Source organism: Sorex fumeus, unplaced genomic scaffold (genome assembly GCF_029834395.1).
Source record: "Sorex fumeus unplaced genomic scaffold, SorFum_2.1 ptg000072l, whole genome shotgun sequence".
Classification (NCBI taxonomy): domain Eukaryota; kingdom Metazoa; phylum Chordata; class Mammalia; order Eulipotyphla; family Soricidae; genus Sorex; species Sorex fumeus.
The window spans coordinates 54887305-54908316 of NW_026606129.1; the positions used below are offsets into that span (position 1 = coordinate 54887305).

Below are 21012 nucleotides of genomic sequence, written 5' to 3' on the forward strand. Positions count from 1 at the left end.
GACTTAATGTATCATTGAGGTGCGAGGGGGAACTACAGTTTAACCCATAATAGTTATTAGAGGTAGTTAAGAGGTTGGGTAGGGGGAATGGGTAGAGGGATCTTTTGCTAAAAGGAAGGCACTGGAACTTTGGTGAGTGTAGTGAATTCTCTACATATATAAAGAAGTTGAGCTATGCCCCTGAAATTCTCTGTTGCAAATGCTGTGAAATCAGCATAAAAGAAAATACATAAATAAATACACTTTAATGATAAGCAACTTTTATAATAAATGTGTTACATTTTACTTTGCTGATTGTTATTTTTCATTATCAGCTACATATTTTAATTTGGCTTTTTCATCTTTCTTTAATTTTATTACAACAACTTGATTTAGAAAGTTATTCAGGGGGTATGGTCCCACCAGCAGGTCAATCTGTACCTGGGAGGCGAGTGCATCAGCAGCCTGATGGCACCGTCAGACTTTCAGATACTCCAAAATTGCTGCTGTGCCTTTGGCCAGACCCCAAAAACTTGGGGCAAATTTTACCAAGAAAGTAAATGGCCAAAAGTTAGGTATGTGGGAGACACACCCACAAACCACCTCCAGTTCAGCTATATAATTGGAGGCATGACATCTCTGGTTCCTGATCTAACTTCCTAATGGCCATGATCTCAGAGACTCAGAAATGAATCTCGGAACCCAAAGGCTTTTGGCAGAAATACATCCTGTTCCTGCAGTAGGTTACTGGCACTGTGCCACTCCAGGTGGGAATAGGTTTTATGCCTTGGTCTGTTTCCCCTGGCAACCCAGTAACTGCCATCCTCCAGGGGCCACTGGACAGTCAGGTTTGGGCTTGCAGTGATGAGACACGCGGGGCCTCACCAGGTAGGGGTGGAACCGGCTCTTTTCTCCCTATCCCAGCTAGACCTCGAGTCGCTGCCTACAAATGGCCTCTCTGGCTCCTGATCAAGCTGATTAATGCCCCATGATCCCAGAGACTCAGAAATAAATCTTGAAAGCCAGTGACTTTTGGCAGAAATGCATCTGGACCGCATACACGGCCATGGCTCCAGAGGCAAAAGGACATAATTCAGAGCCTGGCAGCTTGCGGCAGAAAAGTGAATGGACCATGCGTTAAACTGCGGCGCCTTGCCTTCCAGGAGGGAAAGGGTGTTGCTCCCTTCCGCCCCCCCCCCCACCGCCCCCCACCCCATAACACCAGATGCACAGGAACCAATCTCGTAATTATCTGGCTCTTTGCAGAAATCCAAAATTGCATGGCCGCAATAGCGGCCGCACAACATTATATGATTCTCATAACCAGCTTAGGAAGCAAAGTATTTCACAATGCCATTTCAGCAATTCTGATTGTTGGGAGGAAATTCTAAACAATAATGGTGTATCTTTTGTCAAAATGATGAATGTAATGAAGAAGATTTAAGTGGAAATCATCTGCCTCACAGGCATTGGGAGGGGTGGGAGGGGGGTTATATTGGGGTTCTTGGTGGGGAAAAATTAGTACTGGTGAAGGGAGAGGTGTTTGATCATTGTATGACCAAGACTTAAACCTGAAAGCTTAGTAACTTTTCCCACAGTGATTCAATAAATAGATATGACAATAAATAAATAAATATATAAATAAATAAAACTATGAAAACAAAAAGTAAGGTGGAGTTCATGCCCAATTCAATCAGCTAATCAGTGGCTGAATAAATAGCAGTACTCCTACATAGAAAAGAAAAAGAAAGTTATTCATAGTTGGATTTTAGACATACCATGATCTAACACCAATTCCACCACTGGTATCTTCTTCCCTCCACCAGGTTTCCCTTCTACCCACCACACCCCATTTCCATGCCCAGCATATGATTTTGACAGGCACTTTTTAAAGTTTGTTTGTGAGCTTTGGAGCTCTTATTTTCAGCGCTGTTGATGCTGTGATTTGGATATTTAGCCAAACTACTTACACCACCGATGTACTTGAGTAAATTTGACATCTGCTCCCCACTGCTTCCTGTCTATGTCTTCTTTCTCCCTCCATTTCTTTCATTCTCTGTCATTCTCCCTATACTCCCTATATGCCAAGGATAATATAAGCATACCCCATTTCAAACATTGTATTTAATCTTCCAGTTGTTCTATACACCACATAAAAGTGCCATTTAAAAAAAAATCAGCAACAAATTTTAATCAGCATTCCTATCATGTACATATAGTGATTCTTTCGAAGCCTGTTCTCATTCCCTTCCCACCTTTTGATTCTGATCTTTTTGAGAGTCATGAGATACTTTACTGTAGACGGATTTGAACATGAATATCAGAAGGACTGGGTGCAACTTCAGCTGCTATCTATAATCCAGTATTTTCTAAGACTTGCATTTAAAAAAATTTTTTATTGAATCACCATAAGATATAGTTACAAAGCTTTCATGTTTGAGTTTCAGTCATATAATGATTGAACACCCATCCCTCTACCAGTGACCATTATCCCCAGCAATATCCCCAGTATCCTCCTGCCATCGCTCCCCTTCCCCTGCCTCTGTGGCAGACAATTTCCCCCCATACTCTCTCCACTTTTGAGCATTATGGTTTGCAATACAGATACTGAGAGGCTATCACGTTTGGGTTTTTATCTACTTTCAGCACACATCTCCCATCCCAAACAATCCCTCCAACCATCATTGACTTAGTGATCCCTTCTTTATTCCATCTGCCTTCTCCCCCAGCACATGAGGCAGGTTTCCAACCATGGAGCAATATTCCTGGCCCTTGTCTCTACTGTTCTTTTCTAAGACTAGCATTTTAAAGCTACTTTTCAAACACCTCTGGTTCTTGTAGTTTTTCTTCCACTAATAGCCTTAGACTCTTCGCAAATATGATGTTAGGACATATTTTTCAGTATTATTCCAGAAGGCAGAAAAATATGTATGTGGTGGTTGTATCTGGAATCTTGAGTGAGTGATTCAACCATTCCTTCTGCAGGATTAATTTTTAAGTTTACTTTCAAAGTCATCCTCATGTTTGGGCTGAGTGAACAGAGCTGAGCTTGCTTTAGTCACATGTTAAACCTGTACTCTATGTTTGGCATTTTACATGAGGGGGTCACATGGAGTTGAGCTGGTGTTTTGACATTTCTTATTGTTGATCATTTCCCAGATTGTATTTATTTTGGGATATTTTTTGAAAGATGTTTGCCCAAAAGCTATTTAATGACTATCTCAATGATCCACATGACATTGCATGCCTCTTAGATACTCTCAATGGCACATATGTCATTGTATGTCAGTATATACAGGACAGTGCCAGTGTTCTCTTAGCCAAGTGACCTTTTGTCTTTGTCCTCAATATCGTCAGATGCTATCTAGATTAGACTCATTCATTAGAGAAGTCATTTTACTCTGAAAGCCTGACCAGGAGGGCCATTTTGATAATTTAGTATGCCCACTCTTGTGATCAAATGAGAAGTTTCCATTTCCATTTAGGGATCTGGAGCAAGACGGGTATATGAGTCTCCAGTTTCTCCTCTAACTTGTGAGAATGGAGATGGAATATACAAAAGGATCTTTATGAACTTGAGCAAGAATTACCATCTTGGGAGGGAAAGGCAAGATTTTATGCATGGTGCTATCCTAAAAATGGCATTCAGATTTTGGCAGAGTGGAGAGGGAAAAAAGTGGAGAGGAGCCATTGAGAAGGAGGGTTGTTGATTGCAGAATTCAGTATTTGAGGTATGTGACATTTGAAATATAATAATAAATTCAGCACACATAATATTAAAGAGATGCTTGAATTTTATCTTTAAAAATGTATGCATCACATTAGCTTCCTTGTACTGCTGTACCACTTCGCAGGATCGCTTGAAAGGATGAGGAGTGGAGAGACCACACTGGCATTCTCATTGTTTTGTCCCAAACAGTGATGGAGTTTTGACGTGTCTCTGCTCCTTCTCAGCAGTGAGCTCTCCAGGCTTGGCCTCTTTCCTCTTCTCTGGCCTTTCTCAGAGCCACATAGACAGTGAAATAGGATTTATAGACTCCCAAGCACTGGGAGCCTGAAATGGATTCCATAAAGCACCGCTTGTGGGAGAACTGGTTTTTTGTTTTATTTTATTTTATTTGTATAAAGTTGTTCACAATAGTTCATTAGAATTAATATTCAAACACCAATCCCACCACCATGCACCTTCCAACCACTGTAAGAGGAAAGTGTGTGGACTGCTGTATTTCATCCTGAAGCCATTTAAGCCCTTGTATAAGAGCTTACAAGCATGTATGCTAAACCCGAACAAATAGGTGCTACTTTTGGTACATCATTGTGCTAGAATATAAGAGGTTTCAAGGCCGTATTCATAGCTGCACGCTCCAGGACGTTCTGTGTTGCTCTCCTCTGGGAGCTCTATTTCATAGTCTCTAGATCTTGGCCATTGATGAGATTATATGGTGCAGGGGCAGTTTGAGGGTGTGACTGCCAAGCTACTGGAAAACTAGGAAGCTGTGGGGAGAAGGCCCAGTTCAGAGAGAGCTTGGAGATCTCAGAAATGGGTCCAACATACCTGGGTTTTCTGCAGGTTCCCTCATAGGTGAGGCTCGTCTGAATCTGTGGAGAGCAGCCTTGAACATGGCTGCACAATTGGGATCTGGAGGTTTTTGGCCGCCAGAGTTCTGCTGGGGTGGGGAGGGAAACTCAATCCACCCCCCTATAAGTTGCCCCTATGAAGACAGCCTGGTGCAGGGTCAGGATGTTCTATGTGGGAGAACTTTTTTTCTCTTCCATGGCCTGATGTTTTCTGGTCAGGTCTCCTTGGACTTAAGAAGGTTGTCTCCTAGACTTACTCAGAAAACTCTCCTGTGGACTTTCCCTGTATTTTGGCCACACTGTTCAGTGCATTTTTAATGAATCAGTATAAGCCACCTGGAATCAGAAGCAACCCAAGGACCCCGAGCAACAGAGGAAAAAGCCACATGGACTCCATGGGCACAAGTCAGGGGTATCCCAGGGAAGGCCTGGACTCCAAGTCATTGGCCTGTTTCAGTTCCTGCTTTGCTAGATTTGTGCAGAGCTTAGCCAGATGTCAGGTGATTAGCATATTTTGCAATTTTTCTCTGCACAACGGAAATAATGATTTTCTTTCGAAAGTCCCCTTAATTTCAATTAGAGGTAAGTAGAGATGTGTTAATTAAACTCCTGAAACCTACTGCCTACCAATCTGAGAAGCAGATAACCTCCGGGGCATGGGGAAAAGACAGCAGCTGTGGAAGTGAAAAGGGCGGATAATTAGTTTGGGGATGCCTCATAGCTGAAAATCATGTGAGAGCTTAGTTTTTGAGCCAGCTAAAATGATGTTCCCATCCTGGAAGACAGGACTGGGCAGCAGCTTCTGCCTTCTTCAGAGCGGTGGTCTGTATCCTAAGGAGAGCTTAGAGGCAGGGGGAATGATCTCAGTCTTCCCCTGTGAACAGAGATGTCCTCTCTGGCTAGGCATTATAAAGAAGACCAAGTACAATTTGCACACAGGTGGATGGAAATAGGAATTAATGAGGACATCCCAAGTACATGGCGCAAAGGAGCAAAACTTAATACAGTTCATATTTAGTTGATTTAGGACTTTGAACAATGGTTCCCCATGATATACATTATATGTATTAAATTGCATTTTACTGTCAGGTAGACTGTACAGTCATGAAGAGGCATCTTCCTTCCTAATAACAGCTTGCATGTTTAAGAGGCATATGTCTTTAATCTTACAGTGACAATAAATTATAGTATATAGTTTCCTTATTCGTCTCTCAGAAAATTAGTTATTAGAGAGGTTTCTTCTGATGTTTGCTTTGCCAGTGACTAAATATTAATTTTTGTTGAATAAGAGAACCTACATTTTTCCCTATTGATTTTTGTCCTGTGACTGAAAATCCATCTATCCATTTCTGGTGGATTACTGCTATTTTCTTTTACAGCATGTGAATTGTGCTCAACTTCTGTCATCATGTTTTTTTGTAACATATATATATGTATATATGTTTGTATGTATATATGCATACATATACATATGTGTGTATTGGTTTTTGGGTCATACCTGGCAATGCTCAGGGGATATTCCTGACTCTGCACTCAGGAATTATTCCTGCTGGTGCATGAGTAACTCTATCGGATGCTGGGGATTGAATCTGAGTTGGCGGTGTGCAAGGCAAGCACCCACCCTCTGTACTATTCCTCCAGCCCCAGCATCGATATTTCTGTTTATTCTTACTACTACAGATCTTGAATCTTTGTTTGAGAAGGTATTCCTGTTGCATTTTATAAATCCTAGAACCTGTCATTCTACTTTAGCTGTGAGTCTTTGGCCTCTGGATACTTAACCAAACTAACAACATATTTATCTGTGTGCTTATAGGTGTGATTTCCACCCCCTGTCCCCTACCCTCACCCCCCCCCACCCCGAACTGGCAGGCATATGACCTTGTGGGCAAAGACTAGATCTGCTCTTGCTCCACTGGTCAAGTATGTGACATTTGATGGATTCTTCATTAGTATTTGGTGACCCAATGAATAAATGTGAGCTAGCAGTAAGCTAAAGATAGTGGGATGAAATGCGCCTAGTGTCACTCACTCAGACTCCACCACAGCAGAACAGATTGAGGGTTGTGCTGAACACCTTCCTATCCTGAGGTGACAGCATTTGAATTCTCATATGCTCTTGGCTAAGGTAAGAGTCTGCCTCTGTAAAGCTCAAAACTCCTGCTTCTTTTATCAAACATCTTCTAATTCCAATCTTCCTTTCCCTCATTCTGTTTCCTGTATTTTTAAATGCCTCATCTCTCCAACAAGTTCCCTTTCATCTTATTTTCTTGTTACTTTAACCATACTTTATTGGAATAAGATCCTGGCCATCATGATATTCCCACACTATTGTTTTTTTTTTCTCTGCCCCTTAAATCCAGATTGTTCTGTTCTTTCTCTTGTTTCTGTCTTATGCCAGGTATATGCCCAAAGAAACAAGCAACTGTAGAATATGGATGGTAAGGAATAGGGTGGGATATGCAGTGGGATTCTTTGGATAGAAAGTGAGCAGATGAGCCTAAAATAGCTTGACTATAGGGCTAGAGCAATAGCACAGCGGGTAGGGCGTTTGCCTTGCATGCAGCCAACCTGGCCGACCTGAGTTTGATTCCTTCGCCCCTCTCGGAGAGCCTGGCAAGCTACCAAGAGTATCTCGCCTGCATGGCAGAGCCGTGGCATATTGCAGAGCAGTGGCATATTTGATATGCCAAACACAGTAACAACAAGTCTCACAATGTTACTGGGCCCGCTCGAAAAAATCGATGAACAGGGGGAGGACAGTGACAGTGACAGTTTTAGCTGGAGGTAGCTCTCACTGCTGTGAAAAGGACTTTGTATAAATCTGAGAATAGAATTCTCTCTGGCCAAATGTGTGATAAATTAATGACGCCACTCCTTGAATTTAGTAACATGTTGATGTACAAATTACTAAAAAGATAATTTAGAAAATCAGAAGTTTATAATGATCCTAAAAAGTAGAGGGAAGAAAACCTTTCCTGGTCACCTTAAAGCCAATTTTTATTTTGAAAGCCAGTAAGCAAATAAAGAACATCAGTAATTCAGCAAAATTTTCTCTATAAATGTTTCCTCAGATAATCAAATAGTGCCAGAGGGGAAGTTTTTCTTACTAAACATTTTTATCTAACAGGTAAAATGGATGATAAAATCAAAATATTGCATTTAATGAATTAATACACTCAGTAATACACTGAGTAATTGCTTCCAGCCCCACAAGGAAACAAGTAGACATTTATCTGAGGAAGGTAACAGCACCAAAATATATACATATGTTACACACTATGCACATATGTACATGTCAGACCTGAATCTGATCAGCTCTCTAAATCTAACCACCAATTTATTAAAATATATGGGCTAGAGCCCAAACAGATAATGCAATGGGTAATGCATCTGCTTTGCATACAGCCAACCCAAGTTTGATCCCTGACACCACCAGAAATAAGCCCTGAGCATAGTTGGTTATGGTCCAAAATATAAGGGGTACAGAAACATGTTAAATGGCTATTAATGGATACAGTTAATAAAATTTGCATTCAGGAACACTAGAACTAAAATAAATTATTCAACAAAACCTTGCAAAAAAAGAATGGAGGAAACACTATAGAATGAGAGACCTTAATCAAAATTTGTAGACTTTGAACGAATCCTAATTTTAACTGTGTGACTATGGTTGACACATGTGAAATATGTGTTTTTTTTCTTTTCTTTTGGAGAATTGGCACTCCTAGCATTGCTTAGGGATAACTTCTGGCTCTATGCTTGGAAACTGGTAGGACTCAGGGCTTAGGCGCTGTCAGGGATTAAAACATAGTATTACATGCAAAGCGAGCACTTTAACCTCTTTACTATTTCTTTGGCTCCTATTATTATTATTATTATTATTATTTAAATTTTGTATTAAGGCACCATGATTTACAAAGTTATTCCAAGTTAAGGGCTGGAGCAATAGCACAGTGGGTAGAGTGTTTGCCTTGCACATGGCCAACCTGGGTTCGATTCCTCCGTCCCTCTCAGAGAGCCCGGCAAGCTCCTCATGGCGTATTCAATATGGCAAAAACAGTAATAATAAGTCTCACTTCGTGTTCCTGGAGTGAGAAGACACCATTGAGCTACACTAGCACTCAACAGGGATGAATGGAGACGTTAATGGTGTCTGCTCGAGTAAATCGATGAACAACAGGACAACAGCGGTACAGTGCAGTACTATTCAAAGTTGAGTTTCAGGTATACAAATAGTCCAACACCAATCTCATTACCAATGTTAACTTTCTCCCACCAATGTCCCCAGTTTCCCTCCCACCCCACAGCCTGCCTCCTTGACAGGCATATTTTTAAGTTTGTTTTCTGTAGCTTAGATCTTGTGTTTTCCGTTTTGTTGGTTCTGTGGTTCAGATATACAGACATGCCACAGCTCTACAAAGCTAATGGGTCTGAGACCCTGCCTCTTGCCACTGTTACCTCCCATCCGCACATAGTTTAGGTTACATGGTTACACTGGAGTTAAAACTTATATTATTCATATAGAAAGTTATTGTATTCCACCACCTCCAAATATAAACCACCTTTCACCATCCTAAGGCACCTGTAGTCCGATTATTTTTAAAAGTTTTTGTTTTAGAAACATATTGGCAGTTTTGCAGATTGAATATGGTGTCTGTAAAGTGGCTTGTACTAATTGGGTATATTAAAGGTATATTAGTTATCTATTATTGCCAGCTAAATTTTTACAAAATTAAACAACTTAAAACAACAGCCAGTATTATCTCACACAGTTTCCAAGGGTCAGAAAACCCAAGAGTGACTTATCCAAATGGTTCTGACTTAGGGTTTCTTATAAGGTTGCCTTTACTAGGTTAAGAAGTGTCTTGACTGAATGGAATGTCACTTCTAAACTCTCAATCATATTTGGGACAGATGGCAGGAAATCTTGGTGGTTTGGTAGTTTGTTGGAAACTTTAGTTTTTTACTGTGTGAGTATATTCAGACGGATGTTCCCAACAAAACAATTTACTTTCCATGAAGTGAATTATGTAGCAGAGATTAGGTGAGCCTCTTGGTATAAGCCACAGTACCCTTTACTACTGAGTTTGATTCAGTAACTGAATTTCTGATATCACATTATTACTCTTAGAAGGGAAGAACTGTTAGAGGCTAGCAGAAGTAGAAGGTGGTGGGCATTGATTAAAAAATAAGCTAACAGACAAACAAAACTTCATCTGGATCCCGTACTTGAAATAGCCTGTAATAAAAGGGCTTTGGGGAAGTTTATCTCAGAGACAAGGTGCTTAGATTATGTCCCAGCTCTGCCTAGTATTACTGTCAAGTGCCACAAATGTACCTGACCCTGTTTTTCCTTTATAAAATGATGGCAATGTGAGCACTGGTTCTTGTGGTGGTGTTGTGAGACTTGAAGGAGATAAATAAATGGGTGTCTGTTCAAGTCCAGGCACTTCTGTGCAATAATCAATATCAATTGTCATTTTTCAATCTTGGGCACTCACTCTTTCTGTTACTTCTTTTTCTATCACCAGAAACTCTTTTCTCTAACTCTTTGGAGCTATGTTGTGATTTTCCCTAAAAAAACACATTTGTTGTTTATCTCCTCACTGTATGAATTACCCTTTCTATATGTCGCAGAGAAAATCGGTCGTGTGTGTGTGTGTGTGTGTGTCCACTTGTATATGCCCTGGTCAGGTCAGCAGATGGTCTCTGAGAACGTTATAGGGCTATCTCCCACAGGCCACCAATAAGTTGATGTGTTATGATTGTTTTCTATTTGTCACCCTCTCTCCCTTCTTCTCTCAATGGAATCCCTCTATTTTACTAAATTTAATTAGTAAAGTTGATGTCGGACCGTCCCTGTGTTCTTTCTACTACAACCTCAAATTCAGAAACAGACACATAGTACAAGCCTGGGTAATGTGGCTACTTGGTTGGCTCAAGCCCAGGCAAAGAATCTGACTTGGGCAAATCAGAGTGTTTCTGATATATATATATATATATAATATATATCATAAAGGCTATATATATATATAGCCTGTGAGAGATAGTCTCCAGAAACACTCTGATATATATAACATATATATGACATATATATATATAACATATATATATATGTTGCTGAAATTGGTTGTAAAATTGTCAGATCTAGCAAACTAGTTGTTTGTCTTATCTTGTAAAATTATCTCATTGAATATTCACAGTAACTCTGTATGGACTAAATGGAAGAAATTACTAACTGGAAACCTTCCCTTTTATGAATTGTCACATTAATGTAACTGCACAGATGCACTGTGAGAGTATAATGTGTTTCCCAAGTGTTTTGATAAACAAGTCTGGCACACTTAAGTTTTCATCTGTAGGAGAATGTTTCAATAAATACTGATGTACCCCATTAGGCATTGTAACGCCACACAAGATATTTGTTTATTGATTTGGATGAGATTTTAAAATTTAAACAATGAATTTAATATCCATGTATAATTCATTTGATAATACATGAAGATTATTTCACCAAAGGCATTATTTTAATTGCATGCAAATTTTATAAAACTATTTAAATCTCAAAAATGATCACACAAAAAAGTTATTTTTCCCCAAAAAAGTTCTAATTGAGTTGTCTCATGGATCCATGAATTGTCAAGCTGTCCCAGACATGAATGAAGTTCGCCCCCAATGAACAGGCTACCATTGAGAAGGACTGTGCATATCTGTCATCATTTAGGGTGAGATCCCAAAGGTGTGTTCTCTGCACCCCCTGCCTTTCACTCTGGGTACAAAGCACCAAATGCCTGGCTGTGAGGGGCTAGTCTGATGCAGATGAGACTGCAGCCTTGGAGGTGCTGCATCTGCATTGCATCTTCCTGGATACTGACTGTAAATACACATCCTTTTGGAGTCCAGGCTTCCAGGGACCTTGGCAAATTGTTTGGAATTAACCACAAGTGTGACTTCTGTCTCTTCTTACACACTGCAGCTGATGAAAGCATTCTTCCTCCAAGGAGCAATTTTGAGTCAAATCAAGGTTTTTATGCAGTTTATAAAGGATGAACTTGGACCTTCAAAAATGTCAGAGATACATGAAGGGTGAGCCTGTTTACACACATGCCATCACACTGAGCTGAGATGCAAAGCAGACCCTTCTGAAGGTCGAGTAGCATTTGGACTGTGCTTTCCCCAGTCTTTCCAAGGTTCACAGAGCCCAGCCCATCACAAACTGAACTTGAAAGATGAGGTAATAAAGCATGTCTGCGAGTCTTTCTACACTGAGTTTTGCTGTGGGCAGTCTTGCTGTGGACAGGCAGTGCCTCTTCCTCTTCAGCTCTTTTCCACTTGTGGAGAGCAGCCTATTTCAGGCGCATCAGCCTCATTTCACAGGGGCTAATTAGTGCTTCTGCCAAATGAAATGAGGTTGCTGCTAGTCAGATACCTACTATGAGATGACATTCATGGCTCACATTCAAGAGATTGATCTTGTCTCTAACTTGGCTCTAGCATCTAGCAGCTGCTACCTCAGACACCTCCATTTATTAGCCACCATGTTAAGGAGGAATGGGAATTGGATCAGACAGGGTTCTATCAATGTCTGTATTTCTTCCCACAAATTACAATGATCTGAGCTAGCCTCTTTAAAGCCAGCTTCCTTGGGGCTTTCCGGTGTCATGTTTGAGTACCAGACCAAATGACTGTCAAATGTGTTGGAGCCTAAGCTATGAGGTAGCTATGGGGTATGTCTTAAAATGTGTATATTTCCTGTGAAATGTTTCCACAGGACACTATTTGAGGACCCTGAGGTACATGTCCCAACAGTGCTGTGAAAATGAATCAGGGGATTTCTCAAACTAGAGTCGGGGAATCAAATCAGAGTTGGGGCTAAGGAAGAGAGTTTCCTGAAGGAATTATTTCAGGATGAAGATTTCATATTTATTTTTATTTCATTTCTAAAATCTTATTAAAGTCCGTGGTTTACAGGAACCTGAGTGATAGTGTAAAGTGTATAGGGATTTGCCCTACAAGCTGCCACCCCAGGTTTGATTCCTGATACTCCGTATAGTAAGTAAGCCCTGAGAACCACTGGGTGTGCCCCAAAAACAAAACAAAAAATAAAAATAAAAATCCCATGATTTAAAAAGTTCTTATAGTTGTCTTTTAGACATGTTGTGTTCCAGCATCAATCCCACCATCAGTTTCTTTTTTCATCCACCAGGGTTCTAAGGTTCCCTCCCACCCACTATCCTTCTTCCTGTCTCCAGCTTTTGACTTTAACAGGCACCTTTTGAAATGTGGTTGTTGAAATTTGAAGATCTTGTTTTCAGTGTTGCTAACTCTGTGGTTTGGGTATACAGCAGTATCATTTCTCTACACCACCAATGTAGTCGCATCCCATTGACCCCTTCTCCCTGTTGCTTCCTCTCTATCAAGATCCATATTTATATGAAATCCTAATGTGGCTTGGTGTTGTGTCAGTTAAAGAGAGGGGTATCAATACTCTGTGGGCCTTGACAAATGGGCTTTTACTGCTGCACAGTCTGGGCTTGGGGCTCCATTTTGTGATACAATCTATGAAGCCTTCTTTGTAAATTTCAGTAAAGAACTTAACTTCAGAATTAGATGAGCAAAATTCTGGGGACCCTGTTCATCTCCGGAGGCTGGCCTCAGTGATGTGACCACATTGCTGTTTTAAGAGAAAGCAAGTGACACCGTGTTTGCTGCTGACATAGTTAACATGGGAGGGTCTCTAGACGGTACTTGCACCTTTAGCTCCTTAATTTTAGTTTGTCATATGATGACCACAGTGCAGTGAAGCTAATAAAGTCAAGTTATTTTGCCAGAATTCTGTACAAATTCTGTGGACATTCTGAATGCCAGTGGTGGGTAAGACAGCAAGAAGTAGATTTACATGCTTTCCATCTCTTCTTTGTTCAGAGGCATGAGCTTCTTCCCATAGACTTCATTTACACATCATAAACAACATAATGTTATGGACAGTTTCAAGACGATGACAGCAACACATTAAGTCAGGTCCTTCTGAACTTGGATCCTGTGCCAGTATATAGGTCACATGTCTATGAGCCCAGACCTGGATGGGATCTGTGCTTTCCCATGGCTGCCTGCTGTTCCTCAGGTACAATCAGAACTCATCCTGGATGTTAGGAAACACTGTGTAACAGAGAGGTTCAGATATGGGTCTTGGTCCTTTGAAATTCATCCTCATGCTTCTGCCATTGTGGACAAATATTTCAATATTAGAGTCCTTATTTGTCCATATATCAAAGAAGTATGAGATTGTGCTTTTCCTTTGGGGTGTCAGGAAGATCATGAGAGGTTGCTTAGGAAAACCACACGGTACCTAATGTATCACAGTCATTGGGTGAAGGCTGACTGTTATTAGAGGATTCCCGGATGCAGTATCTAAATGCATCCTTGAGACTAAGGGTCAGCAGTGAGCCTGCATGGTATGGGCCAAAATTCACATCTGCTGATATGATACTATACTTAGAGAATCCTAAAACCTCTACCAAGAAACTCCTAGAAACAAAAGACTTGTATAGTAAAGTTGCAGGCTATAGAATCAATACCCAAAAGTCCATGGCTTTCCTATATGCAAATAGTGAGAGAGAAGAAAGTGACATGAAAAAAACAATCCTGTTCACAATTGTGTCCCAGAAAATCAACTACCTAGGAATTAGCTTAACTAAGGAAGTAAAGGACCTGTACAAAGAAAACTACAAAATGCTACTTCAGGAAATAAAGGCCCTCCGGTTGATCGTCGATTTGCTCTAGCGGGCCCAGTAACGTCTCCATTGGAGACTTTGTTGTTACTGTGTCTGGCATATCGAATACTCTCGGTAGCTTGCCGGGCTCTTTGAGAGGGGCGGAGGAATTGAACTCGGGTCGGCCATGTTGGCCGCTTGTAAGGTGAACGCCCTACCTCTGTGGAAAGATATCCCCTGCTTATGAATCGGGAGAATTAACATTGTCAAATGTGAAGTGAAGCAAGGAAAGCCTCCTTAACAAATTGTGCTGGCAAAACTGGACAGCTACATGCAAAAAAAAAAAAAAAAATGGGCTCAGATCTCTGCCTAACACCATGTACAAAAGTAAGATCAACATTTGCAAACCACAGCAGCCAAAAGGAGAGAGAGAACAAAAGGAAATGCCCTGCCACAGAGGGAGAGTGGGATGGAGAGGATTGGGGGTGGGAGGGATACTGGGATCATTGGTGGTAGAGAATGGGCACTGGTGGAGGGATGGGTACTCGATCATTGTATAACTGAAACCCAAGCACAAAAATTTTTAAATCTACAACTGTACCTCATGGTGTTTCACTAATAAAATTTTTTTTAAAAAATTCACATCTGCTGAACTCAAGTAACCTTCATACTTGGGGATCAGTTTTGACTTCTGCTGTCCACTTTTCCAGTGAATCACCTGCTTTTATGTTTGGGTCTACTCAAACATTCATGAGGATTACATACACAGGGGAAAAGTATGACTGCACTTACCACAGAAAGAGTTATCAATACCGATGCAACAGAATCAGAATTGGCTTGAGGGAATGGGTTATTTCAGCAGGACCTTAGCTAGCTTGAATATTGTCACTGTTTCTCAGAGATAAGATGCCATGCTGTGCCTGCTGTCAGTGGGCACAGGAAGCTGTGATGCTTGTCTTGTCATCTCCCTGGGCATTAAGCTCCACTAATTACTTTGGAAACGAGGCTTTTTCCCGAAGAGCAACATATGCTGCCTGAGAGCCCGAAGCATAGATAAGAAGCCACCTTTTCCTTCTCCATGGAAGCTTAATGATAAAATGGAGCTGTCTGTGTTTCCATTAAACTGTTGATGGTCATTTAGGAACATTAAAAAAAAAAAAAACCTTGCCACCTTCTGATATTCACTTGTGAAGGAATATCTTCTTTTGTTGTTTTTGCTTTTGTTTGGGGTCACACCAGGAGATGCTTAGGGCTTATTCCTTGCTCTGCATTCAGGTATCATTCCTGGTACACTCAGGGGGACTATTTGCGGTGCTGGGGGTAAATCTGGGCCAGCTGCATTCAAGGCAAGCACTCTACCCTCTGTACCACGACTTCATGTCTTCTTGGCTCCAGCAATCCTGACCCTTCTTTACTCTCTTGCACACCCAGGAACATATGTGAGCCTTCATGTTCATAGAATCATGTGTCTCTCTTTCCTCAAACCTGACCCTGATCAGTGGTACAGCTGTTTTGCAAGATGTATGGGACAGTCAACTAGCAAACTGGGAAGTTGGCATAGGAAGTGTTTGAGATAGAGAGATTTATAGAATTTTTAGGAAGCATTCCATATGTTGTGCCGGGGACAGAATCCAGCTTACTTCAAGGTAAGCTCCCTACTCATTTTACTATCTCTCTGGCCCCAGAAGCATTTCCTTTAGGGATCATGAAATTGAGTGTCCCCTCTGTTTCTTTTCATCCCAGTACTTTCGGTTGACTTAGTTTTGTTCCAATTTCAGAGAGGGTACAGCTCATGGCATAGATATGAAAGTCTTGGCGAGTGGCAGAGCAGGATCAGAATTCTACCCCATATCATGCCTACCGTTCCACAGTACTGTTGTTCTCAGTGTTCCATCTGTGTGTAGAGTCATGTGAGCTATGTTATATCCATTTCATAGGCAGCAAAATGGAAGCCTGATAGTCACAAAAACAGCATTGGAGCCTCACCCTTGCAGTATAATCAGACCTTAGGGGAAGTCTCTAGATACAGTTTATTATGTCTTCTCCCAAATTCATTGTCTCTGTATGCCAACTACCTACATAATATGATTGTAATATGGTTGAATTAAATATCATAGCTAGAAGCCCCTTGTAGAAACTGCCACAGGGAGTAGAAAAAGAGATAGAGAGCCTGCAGGAGAATCAGCCAGTTATTCTTGTTCCATTTCAGGCAAAACCTGGAGTGCATAGGTTAGAGTTCATCTTCAACAAAATCACCAATGACTCCATGCAATATGCATTCAAAGTCATGGCCATTAAATTTATGAGTACCTTGCTCTCTCTGGAACAGGCACTCTAACCACACTATGTGTAAGAGTCAAGCAGTACAGTGAGGGGGATTGAAAAGGGGAAAAAGCCTGAGAGGGGAGAGGGAGGAGAGTACTATAATGCAGAGAAGGCTTTGGGGAAGTAGAATCTTAGCAGTCAGAGCCATTGGGGTGGTTGCAATTCAATAAAATTGCACCTATTCAGCCAAAAGTGGTGAGGAGAAGAAGCAAATGTAACAGCTCATCTTAATAGTGAGCTACCTAAGCTTGAATCTGGAGGTTCAAGTCATGCTGCCACAGTTCTATTTTGTTTGCACCCCATTGTTGGTTCTGTTCTTCTCAGCTGTTCTTTTCATTAAGGTCTAGTTACTGAGCAGTGGCTTGATGACTGCTTGAAGTTCCTTCTTCCTCCCTGAGCTTTCAAGAATCCAATAGAGAGGGGAAACCTTCTTCCTCCTCTCCATACTTCAGTTGATGTAGAAGTATTTTGTCTAGGAACATACTTCACTGTACCCAATATGATGGAGTTTACGGATTGGACAGGCCTAATTAATGGACCCACCCTTTGATCTGGGAAGGAGGAAGGGTGATATTAATCTTATCCAAACTATGTGAATTAAAGGATAGTGAGAAAGAAAGAAAACCTAGAAGAGAAATGGATGCTTGACTAGTAGAAAAATGACTCATGTCTTCTGGGTTCAGGTCTGAGAATTTCTTGTAAATGATCACTAGGTCAGTGAGTTGGTGGAAAGGAAAGACTCATCAAGCCCCAAGTCTCCAAGTCACCACTGTTTAATAAGGCATTATAAGGTGTTGGAGTTGTTCTCCATTTTTATTTTCAGTACTGTAGTCACTGGCCACATTGGGCTATGGAGAACGTAGGTGTGACTGGCATGATAAAAAATTTTTAAAATGTAGTTGATTCCAGTTAAACTTAATGTAAATTCATGTGATAGTGGCAGCCAGAGTAGACAGAAACTCTTACGGAGACCACATCATGGGTTTCCTGGAAGACAAGACCCAATATTATGTAGGAGGAGAAGGGGATGCTGTTGCATACAGCCAAGAAGACTAGGTTGATGAAGCTGATTTGGTTCAGGTGACGGAGTATGAGGAAAGGGAGTTTGGATATGAGAGAGGAAATAAAAAGAACAAAATGAGAGAATCCTTCATCTGTGAACATTATTTGGAAATCCTTAACCTGATAAAATATGTTTCCATCTAATATGTGGACCAGATTTGTACCAGGAAGCAACAGAATTGCAACTGACCATGTTATAAAGAAGTAGAAGAGGGCCAGAGTGATAGTATAGTGGGTATAGGGCATTTGCTTTACATACAGCTGACCTGGGTTCAATCCCCAGTACTATATGTTCCCCTAAGCACCACCAGGAATAACTCCTGAGTGCAGAACAAGAAGTAATCCCATGAGCCTTGCAGGATGTAACCCACCTCCCAACCCCTACAAAAATGTTAAATTAAAATAAAAGAAGTGGAGCAGACTTTTACAACATGATGTTGCATTTTACTCTGAATGTACAATAGAAGCACTGTTGCTTGAAGATCATGTTCTGCAGAGGACATGCAGCTGGCAATAGAATAAAAGGAAACCCAATAGGATTGCTTTGTTACTGAAAACGACAACAACAACAACAACAACAACAACCAACAACACACTCCAATGTAAACCCTGTGACAGCGCACTTATGTGCCTTTGGCATAAATGGGAAAAGGTGAAAAGAAGGAATTTTTAAAGGCAGGCTCTGGCCCCAGTGATGTAAGCCAGACCCCTGTGAATCCCAGCTTCTCTGACAGCAGTGAAATGGTCATATCATCACTCTGTGTGTCCTGCAGAGTACATGGGGCCTTTGAGGGATGGTGCTTCTAGAGTCAGAGTCCTCTTAGTGGCCACCATTCACCCATACAAGAAGGGAATCTGTTCTGATTCGCTTCTGTTCACCTGCACCTAGTACTCTGGCTCCTCAGACGCACTTGCCTGCCTGGATTTTCTTCACCTGGGACATGCCATATATTCAATAGTCTGCTGGGTCTTGGGCCTTGTACAGGAAGAGAAGAAGCACTGACTTGATTCCTAGCCATGTGGCTGCCAGGTCCTGCATTCCTCTCTCCAACCACTCCCCCCCACCCCCCACTGCCCCCCTACACACACACCAGTAGACTCAGTGCAGCCCTACTGCAGAGATTAGGCAGCATGATCCGTGCTGGGTGTGCCATGTATGAAAGAAGAGCAGCACAAATGACGTGGGCTTAGAGTAGAACCTGGGCCAGGCAGTTTGGAGATGTGTAGATCTGGGAATTGTGTTGACCCTCAGTATCCTTATCTGCAAAAGGAGATGCTTGAACCTCTCAGGGCTGTTGCCAGGACTTAAATTCCTGGTTTTTCTTTTTTTTTTCTTTTTGGGTCACATCCGGCAATGCACAGGGGTTACTCCTGGTTCTGCACTCAGGAATTACCCAAAGCAGTGCTCAGGGAACCATATGGGATGCTGAGAATTGAACCCGGGTCGGCCACATGCAAGGCAAATGCCCTACCCACTGCTCTATTGCTCCAGCCTGATTCCTGGTTTTTCTTAAAGACCCAACATGAAGCAGGCTTCAGTCACTGGCTGCAGACCTCAAAAGGCTCTTGTGACTGGAATGAGCATTTCTAGGATTTGCTACAACTTCATATCCAGTTTTGATTCACATTAAACCTGTGTTTTAACCAAGTGGGTACCATGAGGAGCAGAATCTAACTTTACAGCAGTTTTTCAGCCAACCTGCACTGCACAGTTTTTTAGCATTCTGATGGCCTTAAACCCCCTGCTACTGCCTGTGGAGCCCACAAAAGACAACCACATTGAGATATCCCTAGGCCTCTATGGTCTCTGCAGATTCTGAGACAAGTTTCAGGGTCCTCCAGCTCACTTGTCATGTCTAGGTGTCACTATTAGTGCTGAGGACACGCTTGGAGCCTTGGTGGGTTTCAAGGCAATGAATAAGAAAGAGCCACTCCTCAGACAGGAAATCAGCAACCAGAAGAGTAGGTCCCCTCACGCCCTTCCTGGTCTGGAGGAATATGAAGACTCTGGACAGCTTTTCTTGAAATGACAGGATAAGGATAAATAATTGATCTAATTAATTATGAGTCAATTAGGAAATAAGGGCAGAATAGTTGTACTTCTATGAATGTGGACTTTGGAGATGTACATTTCCCCTGTATTCCCCCATATTCCTGTGTCCCTAGGCATGCACCAGGACCCACTCTTACCCTTTTGATAGAAAGCAGAAATACAGTGGGTTGGAGGTGGGTGTCCACAGTTACCTTTCTTTCTTTCTATTTAATTAGTCTTCACTTTCCAGTACTGGACTTCTGTGGAACCAGCATAGGCAATCTCAAGTCTATTACTAAGTTTCCTTCCCATTTTGCACATTTCTTGAAAGTTTCCTGATTTCTAGTCAGCATCTCCCTTGCTATAATCACATTTCTTGTGTGTTGATTAAGTATTTCTCCTCACTCCTTGGAGATGGATATTGGGCACCTTCTGAGTGTCAGCTGTCATGGAAGTGGGAGGCAAAGAGGGCCATTAAATCTGCATGCCCTGTCATAGAAATGTCAGATCTTGTGTGAAAGAATCATATCAGATCATTGCATGCCTCTGATCTGTGTGCATCTGAGCCTAGAGCTGGTAGCAAGGGGTCACTGGGAAGCATCCTAAGCCTGTCTCAGAGGCTGAGGTCTGGAAAAACTTGGTAGGAACAAGGTGAGAACCAAGCTGAGTTCCCATAGCTGATGGGAAAGTCCATGGCAGGGGGGTTCAGAAGTGGTTGAGTTTGTGCCAAGAGCATATCAGGATAGGAGAGAGGACAGAAAGGCATGGGGGTGTAATAAATAAAGGGGAAACCAGGAATTTTAGACTAAAGAAGTTCTCACCAGAGTTGAAAGATTTTTTTCCCCTATAATATGTAGACAAAATTTTAAAACAAAAAAGGATACAGAAGGTAAATTTTGCATTGAGAAGTTCTTATGTTTTGAATTTGGAAGGAGGAAAACAAATTGTGACCTCTTGGGTCTGAGGATTATTGGTCTGGCCTGAGACTGAGCCTGTTCACTCAAGGTTGGAGTCTCAGATAATAGAACGGATGCTAATGGATTTTCTGCTTTGTTGTTTCAGCACTTCAGGGAGCATCTGGACAAGCTTTTTGCTCAAGGCATCGGAATGCTGGACATTGCTCTGAATGAGGCCTTCAACATCCTTAGCGACGTAAGCTTCAATTTGCTTTCTCTTTCTCACTTCCAGGAGAACATTGGTGTGTGTTTTGTGGGGTTTCCTTTTGTGGCTGTGGACCAGTACCTGCTTTTTTTTTTTTTTTGCCCAGACACAAGATGGGAGGAAGAGGTTGGCCACTTGAGTTCCTGGGAAACCAAGTCC

At 41.6% G+C, this 21012-nt stretch overlaps 1 protein-coding gene across 2 annotated transcripts in view; it reads left to right on the plus strand.

Annotated features, from left to right (window-relative positions):
• The window catches only part of CACNA2D3 (calcium voltage-gated channel auxiliary subunit alpha2delta 3), a 1033411-nt gene that overhangs the window by 531114 nt on the left and 481285 nt on the right, over nucleotides 1-21012 (plus strand). For both annotated transcript variants that reach the window (XM_056129451.1, XM_056129450.1), the window contains exon 10: nucleotides 20755-20844. In XM_056129451.1, the coding sequence (XP_055985426.1) occupies nucleotides 20755-20844 (90 nt within the window). The remainder of the gene's footprint in view (nucleotides 1-20754; nucleotides 20845-21012) is intronic.